The sequence below is a fragment of the Podarcis muralis genome, chromosome 3 (assembly GCF_964188315.1).
Source record: "Podarcis muralis chromosome 3, rPodMur119.hap1.1, whole genome shotgun sequence".
Lineage (NCBI taxonomy): Eukaryota > Metazoa > Chordata > Lepidosauria > Squamata > Lacertidae > Podarcis > Podarcis muralis.
The window spans coordinates 95,616,561-95,640,871 of NC_135657.1; the positions used below are offsets into that span (position 1 = coordinate 95,616,561).

The following is a 24,311-nucleotide window of genomic DNA, read 5'->3' on the forward strand; positions in this document are numbered from 1 at the left end:
GGCGTGCGCACCAATTATTTGAATGGCAACTTTGGGGGGGGGGGCTCAAATATTTTACCGGGGGAGAGTTGGCTCCTGGGGACAGCCACGTCTGTCGCGCGGGGCTCCCAGCGAGGGGAAGATACCTGGCAATGGCGAGGGGTAGGAAAGGAGAGGCTTTTTTGGGGGGTGGGGGGAAGGAACCACGACGGCTGCTGCGGCCCCCAGCGCACTCCTTTGTCTGCAGCCCGTGGCGGGTCTGGGTCTCTTGCTACCGGTGCCGTGCAGACTTCTCTTTTGTCCGCGCCGCCGCCACCTTTCGTGTTTTGTCTACACAGGCAATGTTGGCTGAGGTCCACAAGCTTAGTTTAAGTTTGGACGCCTGGGGTAGAGACCCCGCAGCCCAGTAATGCAGAAGAAGTGGTAGGAAGGAGTGGAGCAGATCTTGAAGCTCCGGGGAATACGGGGAAGGATCCAAGCCACCCGATCCCAGCCTTTCTTGATTTCCTTAAAAAAAAAGGTGACCTCGATGGAGGTTTTTGATTTCATTGACGGCTGCACTGTTGGAGAAGTTTCACTGGAGGAAAACACACACACACACACACACACACACACACACACACACACACACACACCCCAGCCCTCTGCTCTGTGGTTTCGTTTATTCCTTCCTTTTGCTCTGGTTTTTCTGGCTGAGAGTTTTGATCTCTGCAGCTCCGAGACCTTTTGTGTGGCATTGTCCTCTTTAGGAATGTAGCCACTGGCATGAACTGTGTGGCTTTTCCAAGTCACTTGGCCTCCCAAGCCTCTTTGTTGTAGATTTCCATTCATCCCTCGGTTCTGTTCGATTTCAGGAATGTCTGTTTAAAAGGTGTCCTGTCTGTTAAGAATGCAATAGTTGGGGACCCTTATCAATTTTTGTTGCTTTTTTTTGGTACTTTCCATAGGTGGGAATGTTGATTGGAAACAGTGCTGTGTGTATTTTGGACAGAGGGTTTGTGGATTTATACGTTTTCTTTAAAAAGGAAACTCGGCCACGAAACGCAAGGGTTTTGAAGAGTTCCCCTCCCTGCACTTTCCCAACAGCAAACCACTTCTGAGCAGTTTTCAAACATGATTCTTGTTAGTGCCTTTAGGTGTGGCGTACTTCGTCGGGCAAGAAAGGGGTCTTTCGGGGATACTTTCATCTTTGTTTTAATGTGGGTAGCTGTAAAATATACAGAACAGAGCCTGCACTCAATTATACCCGAAGAACATAAGCCTCCTGATCTTGCAGAGATTTATGGACATGCCAAACTTAACATAACTGTGTGAACCACAGTGATGTCACTGTAAGTATTCTCTGAATACTAGAGGGATCTTCCAGGGTACAAAATGAAGCATGTGCAAGACTCTGACCAAGATGCAGCCTTTGAAAAGGCAGTTCCATGAATGCCTGACTTCCCTGTTTTGAGTACTTATATTCATATATACAGGATTACTTGGGCTGTGAGCACATCGACAATTAACTTGTGCTGCACTTGACTCCCCAGCCAGCACTTGAATTCCCCAACCCCAGTTCTGCTGTTCCACGGAAAGCCTTCCTTCTTGCCAAACACAGCGAGAGATAGGACGTTCCACAAGGCTTTAATGTTTGTCCAGCAGCAGTGCCATGCGCTAGAATTCCCACCTCTTGCCAATACTCAGAAAAAGGAAGCATTCTGGTGGGGCGGGTGGAGCCGCCTCTTGCACTTTCGCCACCTGAGGTGGGCTGCCTCATACAAAACAATCCAGCATCAATGTATTTCCATCATGATGAAGAAAATTAACAAGACTGCATATCAGTCAGGAAGGAAAATACATGTCACATTAAAAACACCAACCATAGTTGGTTTATTCCCCAGTACAGTGGTACCTCGGGTTACAGAAGCTTTAGATTACAGACTCCACTAACCCAGAAATAGTACCTCGGGTTAAGAACTTTGCTTCAGGATGAGAACAGAAATCGCTCGGCGGCAGTGGGAGGCCCCATTAGCTAAAGTGGCGTTTCAGGTTAAGAACAGTTTCAGGTTAAGAATGTACCTCCAGAACGAATTAAGTTCTTAACCCGAGGTACCACTGTAGTCATTTAGTCTCTTAGGGAGACAATGATCAAAAACCCAGAAATATATTTTACCTGGGATTCTTCAGATTTTTACATTTTTTTTTGCATTGGGATACTAATGCCCTAAGCAAAATTTATAATTAATAGTTTGCAGTTTATCTAGGCAGGTGAAGTTGTAGCTGTGTTCTGTTTATGCAACTTATTTAGTTTTTGTCATTCTTGTGTCTGAATTACAGACCAAGTCATCATGGCGGTTTTGAAAACTACATAAACAGGGCCTAAAATTTAACATTTTATGATATATGGAAAATTGATTCAGATTCCTACAGGTCTACAAGCCTGCATCAAGTTTGTAGCAGCCAGGCCTGCACAAGGCAGGCGATTGCTTGGAACAGAGCCTTTTTGGTGGTGGCACTGCAGTTGTGAGATTCAGTTCCATGTGATATCATCAGGCACACTGCATCCCTTCAGATTCAGTCCACCTCTCTCTTCAGTGCCTAATGCAAAATGATGTTCTGGACTGATATCTGCATATTGGGGATTTGTTAGTTTTATTTGTTGCTTTTGTGCTGGTCTAGGATTCTTGTCTGGCGGGACGCGGGTGGGGCTGTGGTCTAAACCACAGAACCTAGGGCTTGCTGATTGGAAGCTCAGTGGTTCAAATCCCCGCGATGGGGTGAGCTCCCGTTGCTCGGTCCCTGCTCCTGCCAACCTAGCAGTTTGAAAGCACGTCAAAGTGCAAGTTGATAAATAGGTACCACTCCAGCGGAAGGTAAACGGCGTTTCCATGCACTGCTCTTGTTTGCCAGAAGCAGCTTAGTCATGCTGGCCACATGACCCAGAAGCTGTATGCCAGCTCCCTCGGCCAGTAAAGTGAGCGCTGCAACCCCAGTGTCGTCTGCGACAGGACCTAATGGTCAGGGGTCCCTTTACCTCTAGGAGTGTTGTGAAGTGGGTATTTTAAATAGTTTATATTCTATTTTATAGGTTGTATTTTATAAGCGATTGCAAGCTTCTGTGTGAAGAGTATTGAAAAGTAGACTACATAGCTGTTAAAGAATAAATATTTTAAATTTCTAGGCAACCAGATGCCTGGAATTTCCCAAGACCTCTGTTTTGGCACTGATATGTTTCAGTAAGTGCTCTTCAACTTCTGCCGTTTACTTCGCCTTAAAAAAAGACTTCACAAGCCCATGGTCTTGCAAGATATTATATCAGCAGTTTTGCTTGCATTTTGAATTACAGAAATCATTAACACACTGATCAATACAGCTTTACCCAGAAGTATTATTTGAGCTTATTTCCAGATAAATATGTTAGGGGCACAACTTTATAAATGCAGGTTTTAGCTGTGAATCCTATTGTAAAAAAACAGATTTTAGACTATTTTAAGGCCTTTAAGAATGTCCCACTTTGCTTCAGATTCCAAATATTTCTGAAAATAAAAAGTGGAATTTATTTTGCCACTAACTGAACCTTTGGCTTGATGCACAACCTTTTGGCAGCATCTGAGTAATCCCGCAGAAGCTGTAAAAAAAGGAAAGAAAAATTAACTGACTAGTACAGGAAGTGGGTGGTTAATGTTTCTTGCATTTAAAACAAAGTACATTTACAGAGGGCTTTTATATTGATCGGTTTTCTTTATACTGTTTCCTGCAATGCCAAGTTGTGCAGGGCCCTGAATGAGACTTCATATTGTTGTCCTCTGTCATGGAAACATATGTCTGAAAGCAGATGGAGATCAGAAATATAAGATCAAAATACTTGATTAAAACTGCTGGGGCTTGGCGGACATCACAGTAAATTGTCGCTAATTGTTGCATTTAATAAGTGAAAGACTATTTCAGTTGGGGCTGAGAAGTAGTATTCCACCACACGCACATCACATTCTTACTGAATTGTTACCTCACCTTTGGGATGACAGCTTGCCTTAAGAGCTATAATGATTTGTAATACAGTGGTACCTCGGGTTACATACGCTTCAGGTTACAGACTCCGCTAACCCAGAAATATTACCTTGGGTTAAGAACTTTGCTTCAGGATGAGAACAGAAATCGTGCTCGGGCGGCGCGGTGGCAGCTGAAGGCTCCATTAGCTAAAGTGGTGCTTCAGGTTAAGAACAGTTTCAGGTTAAGAACGGACCTCTGGGACGAATTAAGTACTTAACCCGAGGTACCACTGTATGTGATCTGAATCATATATTTCAGTAGAGCACTACTAAGTAGTTGTGTAAAGGAAGTGAACTGAACTTTAAGCTGATCTGGCCTATAGTCCTTTAAAAAAGTGAGTTTCTCTTTCACATCAGAATAATCCGTTAGCCAGAATCTTAATTAATGATAGTATGAAGCAGGTGAAAATACCATTGGTTATAACTTTCAGCAAATGTGTTATCTTGGCATGGATCAATTGTTTCCAGGATTTGAGTCATGTGATCACCTGTTTCCTTCTTGGTTCCTTTGTGTCTGGAATCAATGAAAAATACATAGCACACTTGTGTTTCGTTTCTTGGCCAGGAAGTCTGTGTAGATAGTCCCATGGTATTGGGGTAAAAAGAGAGATTATGACCACTGGTGTTTTCAAAACATGCCTTGTCATGGTATGAACAGGAGCTCCTCAGCTCCTGTGGTGCTTAGAGTCAAGGGAAGGCCTCACTCAGGCAGCGACTGCAGTCCACACCTCTTAACTCACATGTCCTAACTCAGAAGGACAAAGGCAGAAGCCTGGGGCTGCTTGCCGGTTGCTCTAGCAGGGATCCTGTGCCTTCAGCAGCTGTGGAGATGATAAGCAAATGGGGGGTCCCTGGTTATCTCCAGCTGTTGCCCTCCTATGTCCTATGGGGGATGCAAGAAACTGTCCTACTCATGTAGGTAGGCAGCCTTTCAGTGAAGAGCTAGCTCCGTCCTGGTAGAAATCCAGCAGGCCTCCCTCAGGGTCTACATGGAATGGGGTGGTTTCCTGGTTCCATTCACGGAACCCATTAAAAAGTAGAGAGGAAAGGAAGAAACTTGAAAATAATAAGAAACAAGAAGGCATAATCTCTGGGGATGGGTTCACAGTAGTTATCGGCAAGGGGGTGGGAGAGCAGAGGGGAAAGTGAGTGGTGCCTCCTGTTTTATTGAGGGGGAGGCATAAACGACAGTGACTGATGTTACAGGGGTTGTGTTTGTAGCTTATTCTGCTCCTTCCACTCGGGGGGGGGGGTTGTTTCCCCACCACCACCACCGTCGCCAGAAGCCAGAGTGCCTGGCCTTTGCTAACAGAGACCGCTGCAGGTGAAGCACAGTGCATTCCTTGATCCCAGCTGTTGGGCCAGAAGAGTATTATTATGCCATGCAGCTGGGGCAAAATACCATTTTCTCATGGGGCAAAGGGGGTTTGGGCTGACATGGAGATATTTGCTGCAGGTACGCTTTGCAACAAATCTCTCATTTCCTTGTTTACCTTGTGTGGGGGTTTGGTATTCTCTCCTGCACCCCAGGTAGTGGTGGTGGAGTGGGGCTTACCTGCATGTGGAGATGAGTGTCTTCTCACTGCTGTGTGGGTTTAAGAGTCCAACCCATGCAGCTCAGGTAAGACACAGTATTCACTTATGTCAAAGAGGGAAGAGACATGGGAGGTAGTTGCAGTACTTGTACTTATCAGCGAGGGTCCCCCTTCTCCCTTGCTTACTTGTGTGGGGTGCTCTGTTCTGTCCCTCTCCCAGTTGTGAAGGTGTGTGCTGCTGTTAGCAATGTATTCAAAACCCTAGAGTGTTTTGAAGACAAAGTGCCCTTTCTCCATAGCTTCCCCACGGGAGCTCTAAGCATGGTTAACATAGAGGGACGCAGGTGATGCTGTGGGTTAAAACACAGAGCCTAGGACTTGCAGATCAGAAGGTCGGTAGTTCGAATCCCTGCGATGGGATGAGCTCCCGTTGCTCGGTCCCTGCTCCTGCCAACCTAGCAGTTCAAAAGCACGTCAAAGTGCAAGTAGATAAATATGTGCCCCTCCGGCGGGAAGGTAAATGGCATTTCCGTGCGCTGCTCTGGTTCGCCAGAAGCGGCTTAGTCATGCTGGCCACATGACCTGGAAGCTGTATGCCGGCTCCCTCGGCCAGTAAAGCGAGGTGAGCGCCGCAACCCCAGAGTCGGTCATAACTGGACTTAATGGTCAGGGGTCCCTTTACCATGAGCTATGGTCTCTGGATGTAGGATTTATATATTGGTAGTGGTGTGCCGAATTCCACCATATTCTATGCTCTGCTGCAGTGGTATGAATGGGTTGGTCATCCACATGGGCACAAGTGTTTGAAATTCACCTTCTCCCATTTAAGCCCCAGATCTGTAGCCGGTGTGAAGCTGAACTGTTTGTAAGGCACATGACAGTGGACTCAAGAGGTATAGGATTTGGTGCTAAGTGTGCTCTTCCCTTTTGCTGCTTCCATCCCAAACATGAGTTGTTTAATCTGTTCTGCTGATGCATTTGCGCTGTTCCACTGGCTTAATTTTGTGGCAGTGATGTATCTAATGTATCCATCAAATCCTGTGTCCTCTCAGCTGGCAGATAACATGCAAAGGATTTCTCCCTAAGCTGTGCTGTTTCTTCACTGCTCTTCTTTTTTCCTTCTGTGAAAAACAAGACCTATTATTTCCTTTGTCCAGACTTCTCTTAGCATGCATTTAATGATAAATCCTAATGATGTGTATACATTCCTCCCCCAAATAATTCCTTTATTAACAAGACACTAAATGCTGCTTGTTCTAATTCATCTGAACTGTCTGAATATTCTGCAACTCATCTCCTTTTTTATTTTGCTTTTCATCCTTCCATTTATGTGTTAGTTTTAATTTTTGTTAATCTTCAGTTCATTGTTTGATTTTTGTTTTACTGAGTGGAGCTAAGTAGTAATTGGAAAACTATGCTTCCTTTCTGCTCAGTAGTAATGGCTTTGCTTTTTTGTGGAACAACTGAGTCTGTATTTTTCCCCCTTTATAGTGTTCCTTGTATTCCTTCCTTAAATAAGCATGCTTTAGTCATCATTGTCTGATTTTTGTGTGTGAGTGTGCCATGCATGCTCTGCTTTTATGCTTACCTCATTACAGTTGTGAGGTCTTCTTCACACAATCTATTGTGCATATGCTTAGTTTTGTTCTTCACAATAATCTTTTATAGTCCTGTGCAGACCTCCTACATACTTTATATCTGAAGGAGCATCTTTCCCCCCATCATTCAGCCCAGACTGAGGTCTAGCTCCGAGGTCCTTCTGGGGATTCCCTCATTGTGAGAAGTGAGGTTACAGGGAACCAGGCAGAGGGTCATCTCAGTAGTGGCACCTGACCTGTGGAACGCCCTCCCGTCAGATGTCAAAGAGATGAATAATTATATGACCTTCCATAGACACCTGAAGGCAGCCCTGTATAGGGAAGTATTTAATGTGTGGTGTACTGTTGTGGTTTTGTATACTCTGTTGGAAGCTGCCCAGAGTGGCTGGGCAACTCAGTCATATGGGCAGGGTACAAATAATAATTATTATTGTTGCATGGATTGGAACTTATATATGTGCAATCCGATGCCTGTAGGTTCAAAATGTGCAGCTTGTACTCTCCATCACTGCAGAATACAGATGTGTTCCTATCTACCTATGTAACATTGTATGTGTGCATGGTAGCTTAGTGCTTGTGACCAACGTGTGGAGGTTTTGTGCATGATCCCATTCCCCCCCAACTCCCCCATCAGAGATTCCAATTAAGTTTTTAACCCCAGGTACGCGGGTGGCGCTGTGGGTTAAACTACAGAGCCTAGGACTTGCTGAACAGTAGGTCGGCGCTTCGAATCCCCATGACGGAGTGAGCTCCTGTTGCTCGGTCCCTGCTCCTGCCAACCTAGCAGTTCGAAAGCACGTCAGAGTGCAAGGAGATAAATAGGTACCACTCTGGTGGGAAGGTAAACGGCGTTTCCGTGTGCTGCTCTGGTTCGCCAGAAGGGGCTTAGTCATGCTTGCCACATGACCCAGAAGCTGTACGCCGGCTCCCTCGGCCAATAAAGCGAGATGAGCGCCGCGACCCCAGAGTCGGTCACGACTGGACCTAATGGTCAGGGGTCCCTTTACCTTTACCGTACCACTGTATTATTATTATTATTATTATTATTATTATTATTATTTAAAGTCGGCACCATTGCATTCCTTACTTGCTCCTCATAAAAGTATTCATGCCTTCTTTCCCAGGCAGTTCAGTGTCAGAGGTAAAGTGAAAAGTATGTGAGCCTTTCCAGGTCAGTCTGCAACATCTGTTGGCAGGAACAGAAAAGATGCACCAGTGTGCTTTGCAAAAATGCATTGCCTTGGTTAAAACTCTGGTTGTGCCTGGTGGCTTTAAAACAACAACAACAACAACACTGCAGTAGAATGTTATGTCAAGTAAACATTTGCCATTGTTTCAAGAGAAGGTGGGGATAATCAACTTGTTCTGCTACATTTAGCTATGGGAATAAATTTCAAAGCAGCACAGAGCAACTGCGGAGTGAATGCTGGCTCAGCTGAAATGGAATTTCTCAAATGTTGGGGGGGGGGGGAAGGGAGGTCTTCTCATTGGTTGCAAGGTTTGGATGCTTGTTGCTCTGGGGCTATTACTGTTGCTAAGAGCCAGCTGATTCCTTTGAAAAGAAAATTGAATGAACATTTAAGACCCAACAGCTAATGACTTGGAAACCGGAGAAATGTTAGGGTCTGCAAGCTTTCCTTTCATTGCGCCCTGGCAGCTGCGGTGACACATCTGCTGCCATCTTCCTCTCGTCTTTCTTATTTATAATCTCCGAAAACATTTCTAATATACACTACTGAATGGCTTTTTGATCCCTTGGCATGGTGTGAAGAGGATACAGATGGCTTTACTTCTGAACTGAGACTTAAAAATTGCCGTAGATTTCTGGTGTTTGTTGGGGATCACTGTTTACAAATATTATGCTGAAATATACGTAATATTGCCGTGTTAAAAAGATTAGGATTTCAATCCTGTACCCCTGATAGTAAGACTCATTGATCTCAGTTGGACCTGCTTTTGAGTTGACATTCTTTTGAGGATTGTCTTGTTAAAGATTCAGAAAAGCTAATCTAGGACACATTAAGCGATTAAGGGAAGGAACAGCCACAGTATGTCTTATTTCTAAACAAGGAGGTTGAGAGCTTTCCTCTTCAATTCGACTCGCCATGTTGATTTTGGAAACTGATCCTCCCTTTCGCTCTTTTGAATACGGTACATTTGCCATTACACTTTTGATTCTCCTTTACTGCAAACCTACTGTTTCCAGTACCATATGTAGAAATGCAAATGACAAAGCTTACCCACATGGTGAGAGCTTTTGTTGGATTTGTTAGTTATTGAATTCCTACTGGAGTCCTGCTAAAGTTCCAAGAACATCTGTGTAAAAGAGCTTTTCCTTTGGATGGCTTTTGGTGTTCACAAATCTTTCTGCTTATTCACTCGCTATGTTTTAGTGTTGCTTTAGAGTTTATTGTTACTCAGTCTTTGGGACTATGGTGCAAATAAATATGCACATGGAAATGGAAATTCTGAAGAAACCAATATTGGCTTCTTTACCAATATTGTTTCATTTTGTTATGTGTATGAAATTTTTTTATATAAAAAGTGTATATGTTCAGGTATCTATTTTACATAGCTCTTTATGTTTCATCTTTTTTCTGAGTGAGTCTGCACTGTTTCCCATAGAATACAATCAAAAACTTTCATTCTACATATCCACAGGCTTTAAGGTGTTTTAGTCATTCTTCTTCTAACTTTACTGCTCAAAATTTGATTTCACTGAGAATTGTAAGAATTCTTATGCATGGAAGTGAAAATGTCTAGAATTCCAACTTTTATAAAAACACCAAGCAAAAACAGATATACTTAAAATATAATGGCTTTTTTTGGTTTTCATCACCCAATGGCTTTGCAGGAAGAGAATTTAAAGATCAGGCTACTCACAGGGGTTTCCTGTTCAGCAGCATCTGCCAAAAGTGGTAATAAAAAAGATGTCAGAACACTTTTTGACTACTGTTTTATGGTTATATATATATCATTCCTAAATAACAGTTCAGTGTCATAACAGCAGGTCAGACTACAATGGCACATCCTTGATTGAAAGGCCCTATCTCAGATCAACTTAAACATACCAAAAGAGTATTTTGAGTCCTCACCAGAACTTTCCCTTGTTATCTCTTTCCTCAGAAATATGTAGGCATGCTAGTTTCAAATGCTGCTCAGACAAGAGCTAGATACTTTTGCTTTGAGCTGGGAATGGTCCATAGGGATGTCCTCATATTTTAGTTGCAGGTTTGACAGCTAGATTGTTCTGAGTGTCTAGCTTCTTGATTCAAGACATCAAGTACCTTTTTGGTTGGAAAGTGAGTTGGTCAGCTGAGTTAAAAGCGTGAGAAGAAGGTGGCTGTCCCAAGTGGCAGTGAATTGCACTTCCAAATTCATTTTGGAAAAGGGATATGCTGTTGTCACACTTGCATTGCACTGTTGCTTTCAAATATATTTATCTACACACAGCAAGTCATTTCAGCTTTTGCTTATTAAAGGGAAAATAAAATAGCACTTGTTCTCTGAATAATTTGGCTTCTAATAACAATTCTTTAGTTTGAGAGGATGTCAGGCTTTGTCACTTAGCACGTGTGACGTACACCTGTTGTACAAATTCCAACAATGTAAGCAACCTTCATTGTCCTGAATGATACAAATTGCTCATAATCACAGGTGAGAAGCCATCTGAATCAGGCTTATATTCAAGAATTACTGATTGGCTTCAATCCAGAGTAGCTATTTTGGTCGGTAGGCAGCAATCCCACATACTACAGTAACCTGTGACATTTTTGCTTTGATAACTCATTCTGTCAGAAACAAGTCACTGCTTAGTTTTTAAAGTTTACTTCTTCAGTTCTTAGATGAGCTGCAGCACAAACATAGGAAAAATGCCCTCCCCCCCCCCTTTTGTTTTGCAAACTGGATTTTGTAGCATAAAATAAACTCTGTCTAGATGGACAAAGTCGTATGGTGATTCACACTAAGTCCACATGAAGATAACGTGTCTTAACAGTGCTGAGTGCTCAAAAAACATATGGTAGACCTTTGAGACTTGCTGTACTTAATTCAACCCACAATCCCAATGCCTGCTGGGTCTTCTTTTTGTAATGACTGCTGAGTCATGTAACTTGGTGGTCGTAAAACTGGCATGTGGATCCGCAGGCTTTTCACTGAGATAGTGGCACTTCATTGATGGCTAATTCCGAATTTCAGGCTTCTGGTGCACAGATGAAGAAAATCTTTTAATCCATTTAAAATGCAATTCCTTTGCCCTTTTGGGTGCTGAGGCCCTGCCACCAGCTCCAATCCATCTTGTTCAGGCAACAAGCCTCATTCACTCAGCCTCCTTGTGAACAGTATCACTTTTATTGTATCCTTCACATTGTTGAAATCAATCAGTTGCAAAAAGCCGACCCTCTGAGTCACACAGCTTCTATTCAGCTACTATACTTCACCCACTGGGCTGCACTCCAGAAGTTCTTGCAAGCTCCTTTCTTTCCACTGACATCCAGAAACTGTAGTTTATCTTTTTTTAAAAAAATAATATGAAAACAAGAGAAAAGAATGTGTTTGGTTACACAGCTGCATCATCCTGATATATCAAGTGTGTTCTTGTTATACAAGAATGGCAGGAGTTTTTTGTTTCCATTTTTAAGTGAAGGTTCCTTCCCCCCCCCTTCCTTGGATTCAGAAGGCTGGATGTTTATGTGATTCTGTTTTTGTCATTCTTAATTGTTGCCAGGACACTGGTGATATTATCTGAGTTGCAAATGCTAATCATAAGAATGCACTCAGGCCCGATGAATTTAATAGCCTCAAGCTGTTAACAAACATATATGAGACTTAACAAAGTAGCCCTGGAAATGACAGACACAGCTGTGGAATTTGCAGCAGTCAAGTTTTCCATCTGGTTCTTTCTATAGCTAAACACTGTGGACAGATTGAGAAAGTAACGATCCACAAGAGGTGCACCCATTTTGTGTGGGTTTGGACTGCTTGCTACACTACAAAAAGCCTACATCCAATGTATGTTGTGTGATTGAAATCTAGATCGCTTTATGCCAGTAAATTGTCACAATCATAGTCTTAGATTTTTTTTTTTTATAGGGAGGATGGTTCCCGTTTAAAACACTGTCTAAATGCACATTTTTTAAAAAAATCTAGTTAATATGTTTATTGCTCTAGCTAAAGGCTATGACAAACTTGTAGCAATAGTATTACTAAAATAATACAGAACACACATCTGTAATATAAGCCAACAGCCATGATGTAAGAGAGAGACGATACCAGAGACACCAACAAGCTTAAATCTAGCTTGGTTTTAGATTGAACCTTTGAATCTCCACAACAACTAAGAGTGATTTTTATTAAACTCCTTTTTCTTGATTGTTTTATTTCATTTTGCAGTCAGTGTGTAGAGTGGCATTCCCTGTGTCACGAAGCTGCTGTTGTCTCTCAAAAGAAGCCAAACCATTTCTGTCGGGTTGTACCTGCTTGCTTGTGTGAACCAAGGTTTCAGAAAGCGATCTCTTGGATCTCTATCTAAGGGGCAGGCTAACGGGTAATGAGTGCTGTCTTTCACCTGAGGCTGGCCAAAAGTAAAAAGTCTGTCTGCATATGGGACCTTGTTTTGGCAGCCATCCAAGGCTTCAGTGGGCATCACTTGGAAACACACCTGAATAAAGGCATTTCTTAAGGAAGCTGGTGAGAGTTTGGTCGGATAACTAGCTCTAAAATGCTCTGTTCTCAAGAGAGGATACCAAGGGGAAAATTTGTTGTTTCTAATTAATTGCAGATCCTTTCTGTATTCTGCCCAGAAGAGCCAATCCCTTAGTTGGCACTTATTCAAGGTCAATGCAGAGCTCAGTTCTGGAAAAATAATAGTCTAAAAATCTTGACAAGCTGCTTTTCAGAGTTGGTTATCACCCACTTAAGTATAGCGCAGCACAGGAAAATGCCCAATTGACATAGTAGCCATTATTTTAATATATTTTAACTGAGTGCAGTCTGCTCTTGCCTTAACTGTTGGCCACCCAGATTCTGTATGAAGATGAGTTGCTGATATTCCCGATGGTAAGAGTATAGCTTCCCAAAAAGTTATTCTGCACAGTTCCCAAAGCTTTAATCAGAGCCCCTGATTTCAATGCCATACAGAGAATTAGAGTAAGCACTTTGCTACCAAATATATTTAGGGCAGATTCAACAGGTTGACCTCCCTTATTTTAATAGAACTTCATCAATGTCCTTATGGTTTTCTGTGCTTTGATTTTCACTGGCTCCATATGATTACAGTGGTACCTCGGGTTAAGTACTTAATTTGTTCCAGAGGTCCGTTCTTAACCTGAAACTTTTCTTAACCTGAAGCACCGCTTTAGCTAATGGGGCCTCCCACTACTGCTGCCGCACCACCAGAGCACAATTTCTGTTCTCATCCTGAAGCAAAGTTCTTAACCCGAGGTACTATTTCTGGGTTAGCGGAGTCTGTAACCCAAGGTACCACTGTACTCCCAAGAGAGAGTTTCACCCAGAGTGTGCCCAGGTATCTAAATGAGCGAGTCTGGGGGTTTTGGGGGGTTTTTTCGTAGCTTGCTGTACCGTTTATATCTAGGACTGTGTTTGCCAAAAACCATTATCTTGGTCTTAGAGTAATTTATAGATAGGCTTTCCTGTTTACAGTATGTACTGAACACCTCCAGGAGATTTTTGAGGCCCAATCGGGAAAGAGAGAGGAGCACTAAATCATCTGCATACATCAAGACTGAGATCTTTCTGTTCCTAATTATTGGAGAGGGGAAGTATGCGTTGGCTAAATATGACAGCAAATCATTAATATAAAAGTTTAAAAGAGTGGGAGCCATAATGCAGCCTTGCTTCACTCCTCATGATGTTTTAAAGGCACCAGTCTAAACTTCCTCTGACCCTCATTTCTGTGCTGCCAGAATCTTGGATTAATAGCAGGTGTATAGTCGATGCTAGCAATATGAAAATTCCCAATTAAAATTCTATTCCAACCCATGTGCCAAATTTATGTCAAACAGATAAAAGAAATGTATTAATTAGCACATCCTGACCATATCATTTTAGTCATATGTACTTCCTAGAACAGAGTATATAGCTTTGCCTGAGATCAGACTGACAAGGAGAACAGAGAATAGGAGGATGGTGTCAGGGTGACATAAGAGACTAGGCAATGATAATTGCTTCACTATCATGGGGAAAATTGCTATTAAGATCCCCTGTAATATTCAGTCTGCATTTCTAAAGTAAATACATCCTCTCATTGTGTGTGTTCTGCTGCCGAGTGGAGGAATTGTTTTAATTTGTTTAGGGCTCATCAAGAGCATCTGTTCAAACAGGAACTAGATCAGTGACTTTATTATCTAATTAACTGAATTAAATAATTGTCCTACAAAGGGACTAATTGGTTCCTGTCCATTCTTTCAAGTGATTTGCATTGGGACCCCTGCCTACCCCCCTCCTCAAATAATCAACTACACATATACACTGATCCAATGAAATGATTTTGGAGTCCTTGTGGAGAGTTCAATTAAAAAAATTTCATGTAGCAGCAGCAGCAAAGTCCATGTTTGGGAATAAACAACAACAAGCATCTTGCAACCCTTACAACAAGTCTGTAAGGCAAGTCAATATTATTATTTCCTAAATTCCAGATGGGAGGACTGAGGCTTAGGAGGGATTGCCTAAGACCAATTGTGTTCATGGCAGAGGTGGGAGTCAAACCAGGGACTTAACGATTTATCGCTCAGTCTCTTAGTCCTGCATATGGGATATTGCATATGGGATATTGTGTATAGCGAGGGGTCGTCAATGTGACCCTCTTCAGATGCTCTTGGACCCCAACTCGTATCATCGTCCAACAACATCTGGAGGTTCCTGTTGGCTATCCCTGATTACGTCTATCAGGATTTCCCAAACTTGGGTCTCCAGCTGTTTTTGGACTATAGCTCCCATCTTCCCCAGTTAGCTGCACCTGTGGTCAGGGATGATGGGAACTGTAGTCCCAAAACAACTGGAGTCTGAAGTTTGGGGAACCCTGATGTATAATATACACTGTATAGGGTCACCCTACATTAATAGGTGTTCAGCCATAAGAGGTGTAGGGAAAAGAGAGCTAAAATAGTCAAAGGGGTGTTGCACCTTCCATATGAGCCAAGTATCAAACCTTTAGAGCTTAAAAAAAACAACCCATTATTTTTAAGTGATATGGAGAAAGAAGACAATGCAGGTCTATAAAATATTGGAGAGAAAGTAGCTAGATTCCCCGACGCTTCTTGTTCTCATTACAGTAGGATTAGAGGACAGCCAGTGAAAATTAGTTGGCAAAAAGTACTTCTTCATGCAAGGCATACTTCGCATGGAATTCAGGACCTCGAGATGCAGAGGGGGCTGCTGGCTTAGATGAGGTGGTCATTGCTAAAAAGAACCTCTTTGAATGTCAATTTCTGGGGGATAAGCAATAGGTTTATTGCCATCATTCTCCCTGCCTGAGGCACCCCAGAATCAGCTGGCTGGCCATTGTGGGAAACAATATGCTGCTCTAGAATAAGCCCTCGGTTTGTTGCTGCAGGGCTCTACTTCTGCTGCCTAACAGGAAAACACAGCTGTGGCTGGACGTCTGTGTCAGATGTTGGTGATTAGAGCTGACCACATACTACAGAATGTGTGTGGGTAGTATATGGTTATCCTGGTTGCTTAAAAATCCTCCTTCATTTTCTTACTTCGACTATAGGTTAGATGTTTGTTTATTTCTTTTGTTGTCTTTTGTGGTTCATCACTTGTATTTGGAAGATGCTCGGTTTCATTCTGCATATTCGTTAAGATAAACTAAAGGAAATCTTGCCAGCTGGTGGCTTCTTTTTACTGTTTGTGTACACGCACGGAGACCAGTCATAACAGGCTCTGGATCCTGAGGCTTCCTGCAAAAAACTGTTACGTGCATAAAATGATTTGCACTCCCACTGTTGCACATGCACTAACAGATACTTTCCCAGGCCCCCAGCAGCCAGGCGAAAGGATGCTGAAAGAGGCAATTCTGGGAAAGCGAAGCTTGATCCTGGCTTTCAGCAGGAGGACTGGAGGAGCAACAATATGGCCACAGTCTCCTCATTGAGAACCCACATGTTTGCACTAAGCCATAGTTTGGTTTAGCTTTACATGCGAGCCAGCAAGAGGTTCACCTCTTTTCATATAGCCAAATCATATGGATGAAGCTACAACCAGTGAAACCACACAGTGCTCTCAGCTTTTGCGAGCCCTCCTGCTACATTCTGAGATAGAATCATAGAGTTGGACGGGACCACAAGGGTCATCTAGTCCATACCCCAGCAATGCCGGAATCTTTTGCCCAATGTCAGGCTCTAACCCACAACCCTGTTATAAAGTGACCAGAGACCCAGTGTAGGGCCTTTTCAGTTATAGCACCCCACCTTTGACACATGCTGGACAGCTTCTCTGGTGCTGTCTGTGTATCTTTTCAGTCTTTTGATATCTCTTAGCTTTAGTCTCACATTGTTTTTCTGGTGTTTGTAGGAATTGCTTTTGTTTTGTTTTATTGTGTTTTATTGATATTTTATTTACTTCAATATACAAGCTGTGGGATGCGGGAGGCGCTGTGGGTAAAACCTCAGCGCCTAGGACTTGCCGATCGCATGGTCGGCGGTTTGAATCCCCGCGGCGGGGTGCACTCCCGTCGTTCGGTCCCAGCGCCTGCCAACCTAGCAGTTCGAAAGCACCCCCGGGTGCAAGTAGATAAATAGGGACCGCTTACTAGCGGGAAGGTAAACGGCGTTCCGTGTGCTGCGCTGGCTCACCAGATGCAGCTTGTCACGCTGGCCACGTGATCCGGAAGTGTCTGCGGACAGCGCTGGCTCCCGGCCTATAAGAGTGAGATGAGCGCACAACCCTAGAGTCTGGCAAGACTGGCCCGAATGGGCAGGGGTACCTTTACCTTTACCTTTACCTTTACCTTTACAAGCTGTGGTGGTGGTTGTTTTTAATATAAAACAAAGCCTATGAACTTTTGAAAGCGAACATGGCTGCCCTCTTGTTTATACAGCCATACCTCGGGTTGCGAACGTGATCCATGCGGGAGGCACATTCGCAACCTGCAGCGCCGCTTCTGCACTCGCCATGATGTGATTCGGCGCTTATGCGCGCGACGTCATTTTGTGTTTCTTCGCATGCGTGAACGCCGAAACCCGGAAGTAACCTGTTCCGGTACTTCTGGGTTTGGCGCAGTCCGCAACCCGAAAATGCGCAACTCTCAGCGTTCGTAACCCAAGGTATGACTGTATAGCATAACCTCCTCTAAATAGCATTTTCTATCCTTGCCATAAGGTAGGATCCCTGTTGTTTATAAGAACAAGTGGTTGAGGATGAAGATAAACTGAAAAAGTCTTCATTGGGGCCTGTTCAGACTGCTGCCAAGAATACAAGGCACAAAATCTCCCAATGTGAGTTTGAAGAGCTGGGGAGAGGGCCAAAGATGCATAGTTGTAGGCAGAGGAGGATCTAGAATAGGTCCAAAATCCATTCTCTTGGCACATATAAACATAGAGTTTTACGGGTGCTTAGAATATTGGCAGGAGTTATTCTCCTATACACCAAACTCATGTTGTTTCAATTTTATAAAGCTTATATTTATTTGTTCGCACCTGTGTCCTGTTTTCATAACAGGGAGGGGGTGAAAAACTGTACTGACACAGACTGCAAACTCTTCCCACTCTTCTGGGTTTCTTGTTGGAGTTGTATCTGAGCAGGGCTACTAAGTTAATACAGAATCACCTAGCTAACAAATCTATTCACTAGTTTTTCTTTTGGCAAGCGAAAGGAGAAAACGAAACAGATTTTTCTCCCCAAGAAAGAAAACCCAGCAAGATAAAAGCCATAACAAATCAATACCATGAACAGTTCAGACTGAAACTCCCCATTGCAGAACTGTTGTGCCGGCAACATACTATACAACAGTGAACAGAGTAAAAATAAGGCACTTTTGCACAAACAAGGCTTTGGGGGAAACTGGCAATAGTGATTATGGCAAAAGGATGTGGCTGTGTAACCACTGTACAGTGGTACCTCGGGTTACATATGCTTCAGGTTACATATGCTTCAGGTTACAGACTCCGCTAACCCAGAAATATTACCTCGGGTTAAGAACTTTGCTTCAGGATGAGAAAAGAAATTGTGCAGCGGCAGCGGGAGGCCCCATTAGCTAAAGTGGTGCTTCAGGTTAAGAACAGTTTCAGGTTAAGAACATACCTCCAGAACGAATTAAGTTCTTAGCCCACTGTACAGTAAATGCATTTCTTCATTGTTCCAACCAAATGCAGTCGTACCTTGGAAGCCGAACGGAATCAGTTCTGGAAGCCCGTTCGACTTCCAAAACGTTCAGAAACCGAAGGTCCTGCAGCCAATCGGAAGCCCTGTTGGACGTTCGGGTTCCTAAGAACGTCCGCAAACCAGAACACTCACTTCCGGATTTGCGGTGTTCGGGAGCCAAAACATCCGAGTACCAAGGCGTTCGGGATTCAAGGTACGACTGTATGAGGAACTACAAGGAAAGCTGAAAATCAGTCACTTGAAGGGGCCCCTTACTGCTGTTCCCACCCTTAGCATCATGTATGCCACTAGCCCCGCCCACTGGGCAGCAATAATAATAATAATAATAATAATAATAATAATAATAATAATAATAATTTTTATTTGTATCCCGCCCTCCCTGGCCGAGGCTCAGAGCGGCTAACATCATAAAAGCAACACAAAACATAACTTTAAAATAAGCAACCTACATCACAAAAGTAACATTCAACAATCATTAATATCAACATATAAAAGTTAAATAGAAATCCACTCAACAGTTACAATAAATAATTTCTAAACTATAATCAATAAAACAATGGCAAGCCACAGTACATAAAATAATACAATACAAATTGAGAAACAGAGACTAGAGGGTGGGACAAGGCAAGTGGAAGAAGGCCTTGCCTGATGGAGTCTCTCCTCTCACAGTTCTTCCTCCAGGAACAGCTCCCTTATGAGGACTCCTAGGACTCCTCTCCATTTCCTTTCTCCCTGCATCTGCTCAGATATAGGCTTCCTCTGCACAGTCAGAAATCCATGCCAACAGATGGACATATGGGGGCTAAGCCCTGCTCCTCAGTCACTGGGTAAAGCTCCTTCATGCAATTGATGTATGAAGAAAGATAATTATTTGAGAGAAAATAATTCAATAAGACATCGTTCTGCTAACAGGAAAGCTATTTAGTAAAAGGGATCCCCCCCAAAAAAAAAAAACTGTTGCAAAAATACAGTACTGGAAATAACCCAGAGCAGAGAAGACCCGTTTTAAGCATTAATGGAATAGAGAAATAGGGCATGATATGTCTGTCCAAAAATGGAAACTAATATTCTAGCAGAAGATGAATTTCCATCACGTTTAAATTTAAAAGAGCTTCCATATAACATTCTTTATACAATGCTATAGAAACAAAGTAGAATCCACAAAGTTAATGCATTTATTTATTGGGAATGGGCCGTGCACATAATTATGTGTTTCGCTTATCTGGTGGAACTGTCTAAAGATAGGCAAAGCGCTTATAGAAGAATCAGCTGGACAAAGGCTTCAAAAAGAAACAAAAATAATCTTTGTAAGTATTAGGTAAGCTATAAATGCCCAAGAGTGTTTTTGATGAGCTTCATGGTAGCAACCACAATCACCTGTGCCAGAAATTGGAAACGCGAGTGCAGTTGCAGAATTAAAGGAGAAGGTGGCCCAGGGTTTGGTAGGTTACCAAAAACTAACTTGCATAGCATTGGTTGAAAAATTGTAATGTATTAGAAACACGGTGAAATGTAGTCAGCACTTCTCAGCATTTGGAATGATATATGTTTTATTACAGTTTCATGAATATCTGAATTCAAAAACAACTAAAGCTATTGAACAAAGAAGGCTGCCTTGTACCCGGTCTCATTATTATTGTTAGTATTGTTCCCAATGATTGGCTGATTCACTTTTATGGGGAGGGAATTCCTGAGCAGCTGCCACAGAGCATGCTGTCTTCTGGGCTGCCAGCCTTCAACTTCTGAAAGCTGTAGAACTCCCAAGAGTAGCCCCTCTGCTGATTTAGCACCCTGCAATGTGCGGGATCTGTCTCTAAGAGACAAGCCTAGCCAGTAATAGAAGCTCCCTCACTCCTCTGGGTGATTCCTTCCATAGCACAGAGGGGACTAGATGGAGTCTTAGTCTTGCCTGTGGAAGGAGTCCCAGCAGTTATGCTGGGTTTGCCGTTCGCAGATAGATGCCGCTGTAGAAGTTCCCATGACTCCTCTTTGTTCCTGGTTTTAGGGCAGACTCAGTGCTAGGCTTCTTCCTGCAATGAGTCGCCTTCCCAAACTCACAGGATACTACAACCCAAGAGGGCCTGTAGGGAGGGAGGTGGTCTTCATAACTACAGTCATACCTCAGGCTGAAGTAGCTTCAGGTTGAGCATTTTTGGGTTGCGCTCCGCGGTGACCTCGAAGTAACAGAGCGGGTTACTTCCAGGTTTCGCCGCTTGCGCAGCCGCTCAAAATGACGTCACGCGCATTCACGGAAGCGGCGGGTTGCGTTTGCTTCAGGGTGCGAATGGCGCTCCGGAACGGACCCCATTCACATCCAGAGGTACCACATACAGGCATAACATTATTTCTAACTGGTTGCAGTGGAACAAGCAACACTTAGCCACCCTTGGTTTATATAACATATTTTATATGATTCCTCCCCCCCTCCCCGTTTGCTAATTTTTGCTGTGCGGATGACTTTTTTATTATTTCCTGTTTCAGTGACCTTGAATAAGAATTTAAAAAGAATAAAGTAAACACAAGCAATGTAGTCTTGCTGGTGCTTGCAGATCTTTTGTTATTTGCCTGGAAAATTAACCATTGTCTTGTGTTAGGTGCTTCTCATTAAATTGGTGGCGATAACAGCTATAGCTCCTATCTACCCTATTTTTAGGTGTTCAAAATCTTATTTCCCTTTAAAGCAACTTTTCTTCCTGTTTATTGTGGTTCTTGAATGGAAACCCCTGTGTTCATTCCTTTCTCCCAAATATGACATAAAACTGTGGAACAATTGTTTTAAAATTTGCTCCGTCCGTGAGTACAGAATTGTTTTGAAATTTGCTCCGTCCGTGAGTAAAGAATTTGTAAAGGATAATTTTTGTGTTGACCCCCCAGAAACGGGGCAAAAGCAAAAACAAAAGAGAAGAGATTGTATATCATGTCTGAAAACTTGGCATATGCTGAAAGATAAGTTTGCCCTCTGGGCAGTTTTTTTTTAAATGGAAGAACAAAGAGTGTCCAAAGAAAACATAAGCTCCCTGATTTACTCAGTTCCAAGATTTTGAAGATATCATTATATGGAAAGTATGCTGGTGCGTTCCAGCTGTTAGTGCCGAGAGGTATACATATTCCCCTGCATTTTGTGGTGTTAAGCTCAGGGTTTTAACTGAAAGATGGACTAATTAGATCAAATAGGTATCACTTTGTGTCTTGTTTTTTTACAATATGAACGTGTTCTTCTTTGTTTATTTGAAACTCACTTTCGTAGGACCTCTTTCCCCCACCCAAGACATGAGTTACTTTCAGCCAACTATGTGCGAAATCCTTATTTTGTAAAGCAGCCGACACACATATTTTATCTCTCTAAATCAGGCATAGGAAAACTCAGCCCTCCAGATGTTTTTGAGACTACAATTCCCATCATCTCTGGCCACTGGTCCTGTTAGCTAGGGATGATGGGAGTTGTAGTCCCAAAACATCTGGAGGGCTCAGTTTGCCTATGCCTGCTCTAAATGCTTCAGTATTCAAGTTTGTGAAATGATGGGTTGTTGCGGTTGCTGAACTCTTCACAACATGCATCACTGTGCACCAACATGTTGTGTGGGGTGTTGTTGCAATTGTAGACGAGTGGTCATATAGATAGACGTGGACAGAATTTCCATAGGTTTCATTCGGCTCACTCTAGATTATTTAAACCAGAATTATGTAAACTTTTTCAGATACGAGAAGTATTAAGATTGTCTAATTTTTTTGCTCAAGGGGCCATATGTGAACTATTCTAGTCACAGAACTATGTGCAATGTTTTTATCTCCTTGCATTTATTATGCAAGTGTGAGTATATTTACATCCATTTTAAAGCAAGAGACCTTGAAGACTCTTTCTCAACACACTGAACTTTCCAAAGCTCAGTAGGTATTTGGAGAGGGAAATGCTGTTTTAGTAGCAGTAAACAAAGGCATTCTTCAGTTGACAGCTGCTGTGATTAACTAATTATCATCAAGTGTTTAACTAATTATCAGTAGTGTTGGCTAGGCATTATTGTGATTCAACACTGGAGCAATTAATTATTTTATACCACCTGAGCAAAGTGACATTTGTTCATGTTACCATAAAAGGTAACAGGCTTTCAGTTTTATTCAGGCTGAGTGTTAAATTCTTACTGAAATTTGATTGCAGTCAAACCTCAGGTTACAGCCGCTTCAGGTTGCGTTTTTTTGGGTTGCGGACTGCCGAAACACGGAAGTACCAGAACGGGCAGTCGCGCATGCGCAGAAGCGCTAAATTGCACTTTGCACATGCGCAGAAGCACCGAATTGCAACCAGTGCGTGCACAGAAGTGGCGCTGCGGGTTGCAAATGTGCATCCTGCACTGATCACATTCGCAACCCGAGTGTCCACTGTATTTGTTTACAAAACAGGCTTCATTTTCTTTGAAGAATACTCTTTTGATTAGAGCAAGGCGGATTGAGAAATATATACATATAGCAAAGTTGGTAGCAAAGTTTTTTGTTTTAAGATCATTGAAATGCTGACCTGAAATGGTAATCTCTATACTAACGAGTCTAATTTGTTTCATCAACAGGGACCTGCGGTTTAATAGGATTAAAGAAATCCAGCCTGGTGCATTTAGACGGCTTAAGAATCTGAACACCTTGTAAGTTTCATCCGTCATAAAACCTACTTTCCTTTTGTAAACAGTTTAACAATTTATTATAATATTTACAGCTGGGGTGGGGAACCTGTGGCCCCCCAGATACTACTAGACTCCCATCAAAAAGTTTAGGTGATACACCCAGTTAGAAATTTCAATAGAAGCCAAATTGGTTGGTGTTACCTTGTGACTGGACACAAAAAGCCATTCCAGCCTTCAGGTGGTAGAAAGTCAGTCATCTTCTAGTTTTAAGATTGTGTCCTGGAATAGTAAATTCAGTATTCTCAAGCTGAACACACACACACACACACACACACACACACACACTGGGGGGTGGGGAGAGAGAGAGAGAGCACACAAAGGACATCATGCTGGTCCTTAAGAAAAAAATCCACAATCTATAAGCGGGCAATACCTTGATTAGGTTCAACAACACCAACAAAAATAAACTAAACATTTGGACAAACCCCCTGACAGTTTGAGCTGTTTGACATTCAACAAACTACCTCACAAGGTGCTTGGCTATCCTTTAATAGAGGCTGTTAAGTAAATGCTGGATTGCAACCCAAGAGAGATGCTGTTTTAGTTTAGCGAATCCTTGCATTGGCAGCAGATTGGAATAGAATATCTTCGAAGTTTCTTCCAATTATGTGATTCCATGAAAATGTCACACAGTAGTGAGTAAGCTGTCAGTTGCCTGCTTCAGTCTGGTTTGTAGGAGAACTTCTTAAATTTATTCCAAATTGCTGAATGTTATTGCAGTGCATGATGATGAACGATCTTTTCCTTTCTCAGTAATTTAAACAGCTGTCTCAGTTGAACCCAGACAGTTTAGAAAGATTTTGAAAAGGATAATGAAATTCAACTAACAGTTGTAAGAAATCACTTTAAGCTCGTTTTGATTTTGTTTCTGTGTGGTGCAGTTGCAATTTCTCAGAAAAATGTACTCTGAGGGAGGGAAAAAAGTAAACAACTATTTTCATCTATTTTCCAGACTTCTGAACAACAATCACATTAAAAGAATACCTACTGGAGCATTTGAAGACCTTGAAAATCTAAAATATCTGTAAGTTGAAATGCTTTTATAAAGAAAGTAGGTACGATGTATGTGTTGCACAGTGTGGAAAAAATGCTATTTTTTCATCTCTAATGTGTTTAGAAAGTTGATAGGATTATGAAAATGATAGCAGTGTC

The 24,311-nt window shown here is 42.5% G+C and overlaps 1 protein-coding gene across 3 annotated transcripts in view; it reads left to right on the plus strand.

Moving 5' to 3' along the window:
• Positions 1–24,311, plus strand: part of PXDN (peroxidasin) — a 76,663-nt gene that overhangs the window by 747 nt on the left and 51,605 nt on the right. For 2 of the 3 annotated variants that reach the window (XM_028722426.2, XM_028722428.2), the window contains exons 2-3: positions 23,049–23,120; positions 24,112–24,183. In XM_028722426.2, coding sequence (XP_028578259.2) covers positions 23,049–23,120; positions 24,112–24,183 — 144 coding nt within the window. Of the gene's footprint in view, positions 1–7; positions 142–23,048; positions 23,121–24,111; positions 24,184–24,311 lie in introns of those variants that run through there. The other variant, XM_028722430.2, reaches the window with a different exon arrangement.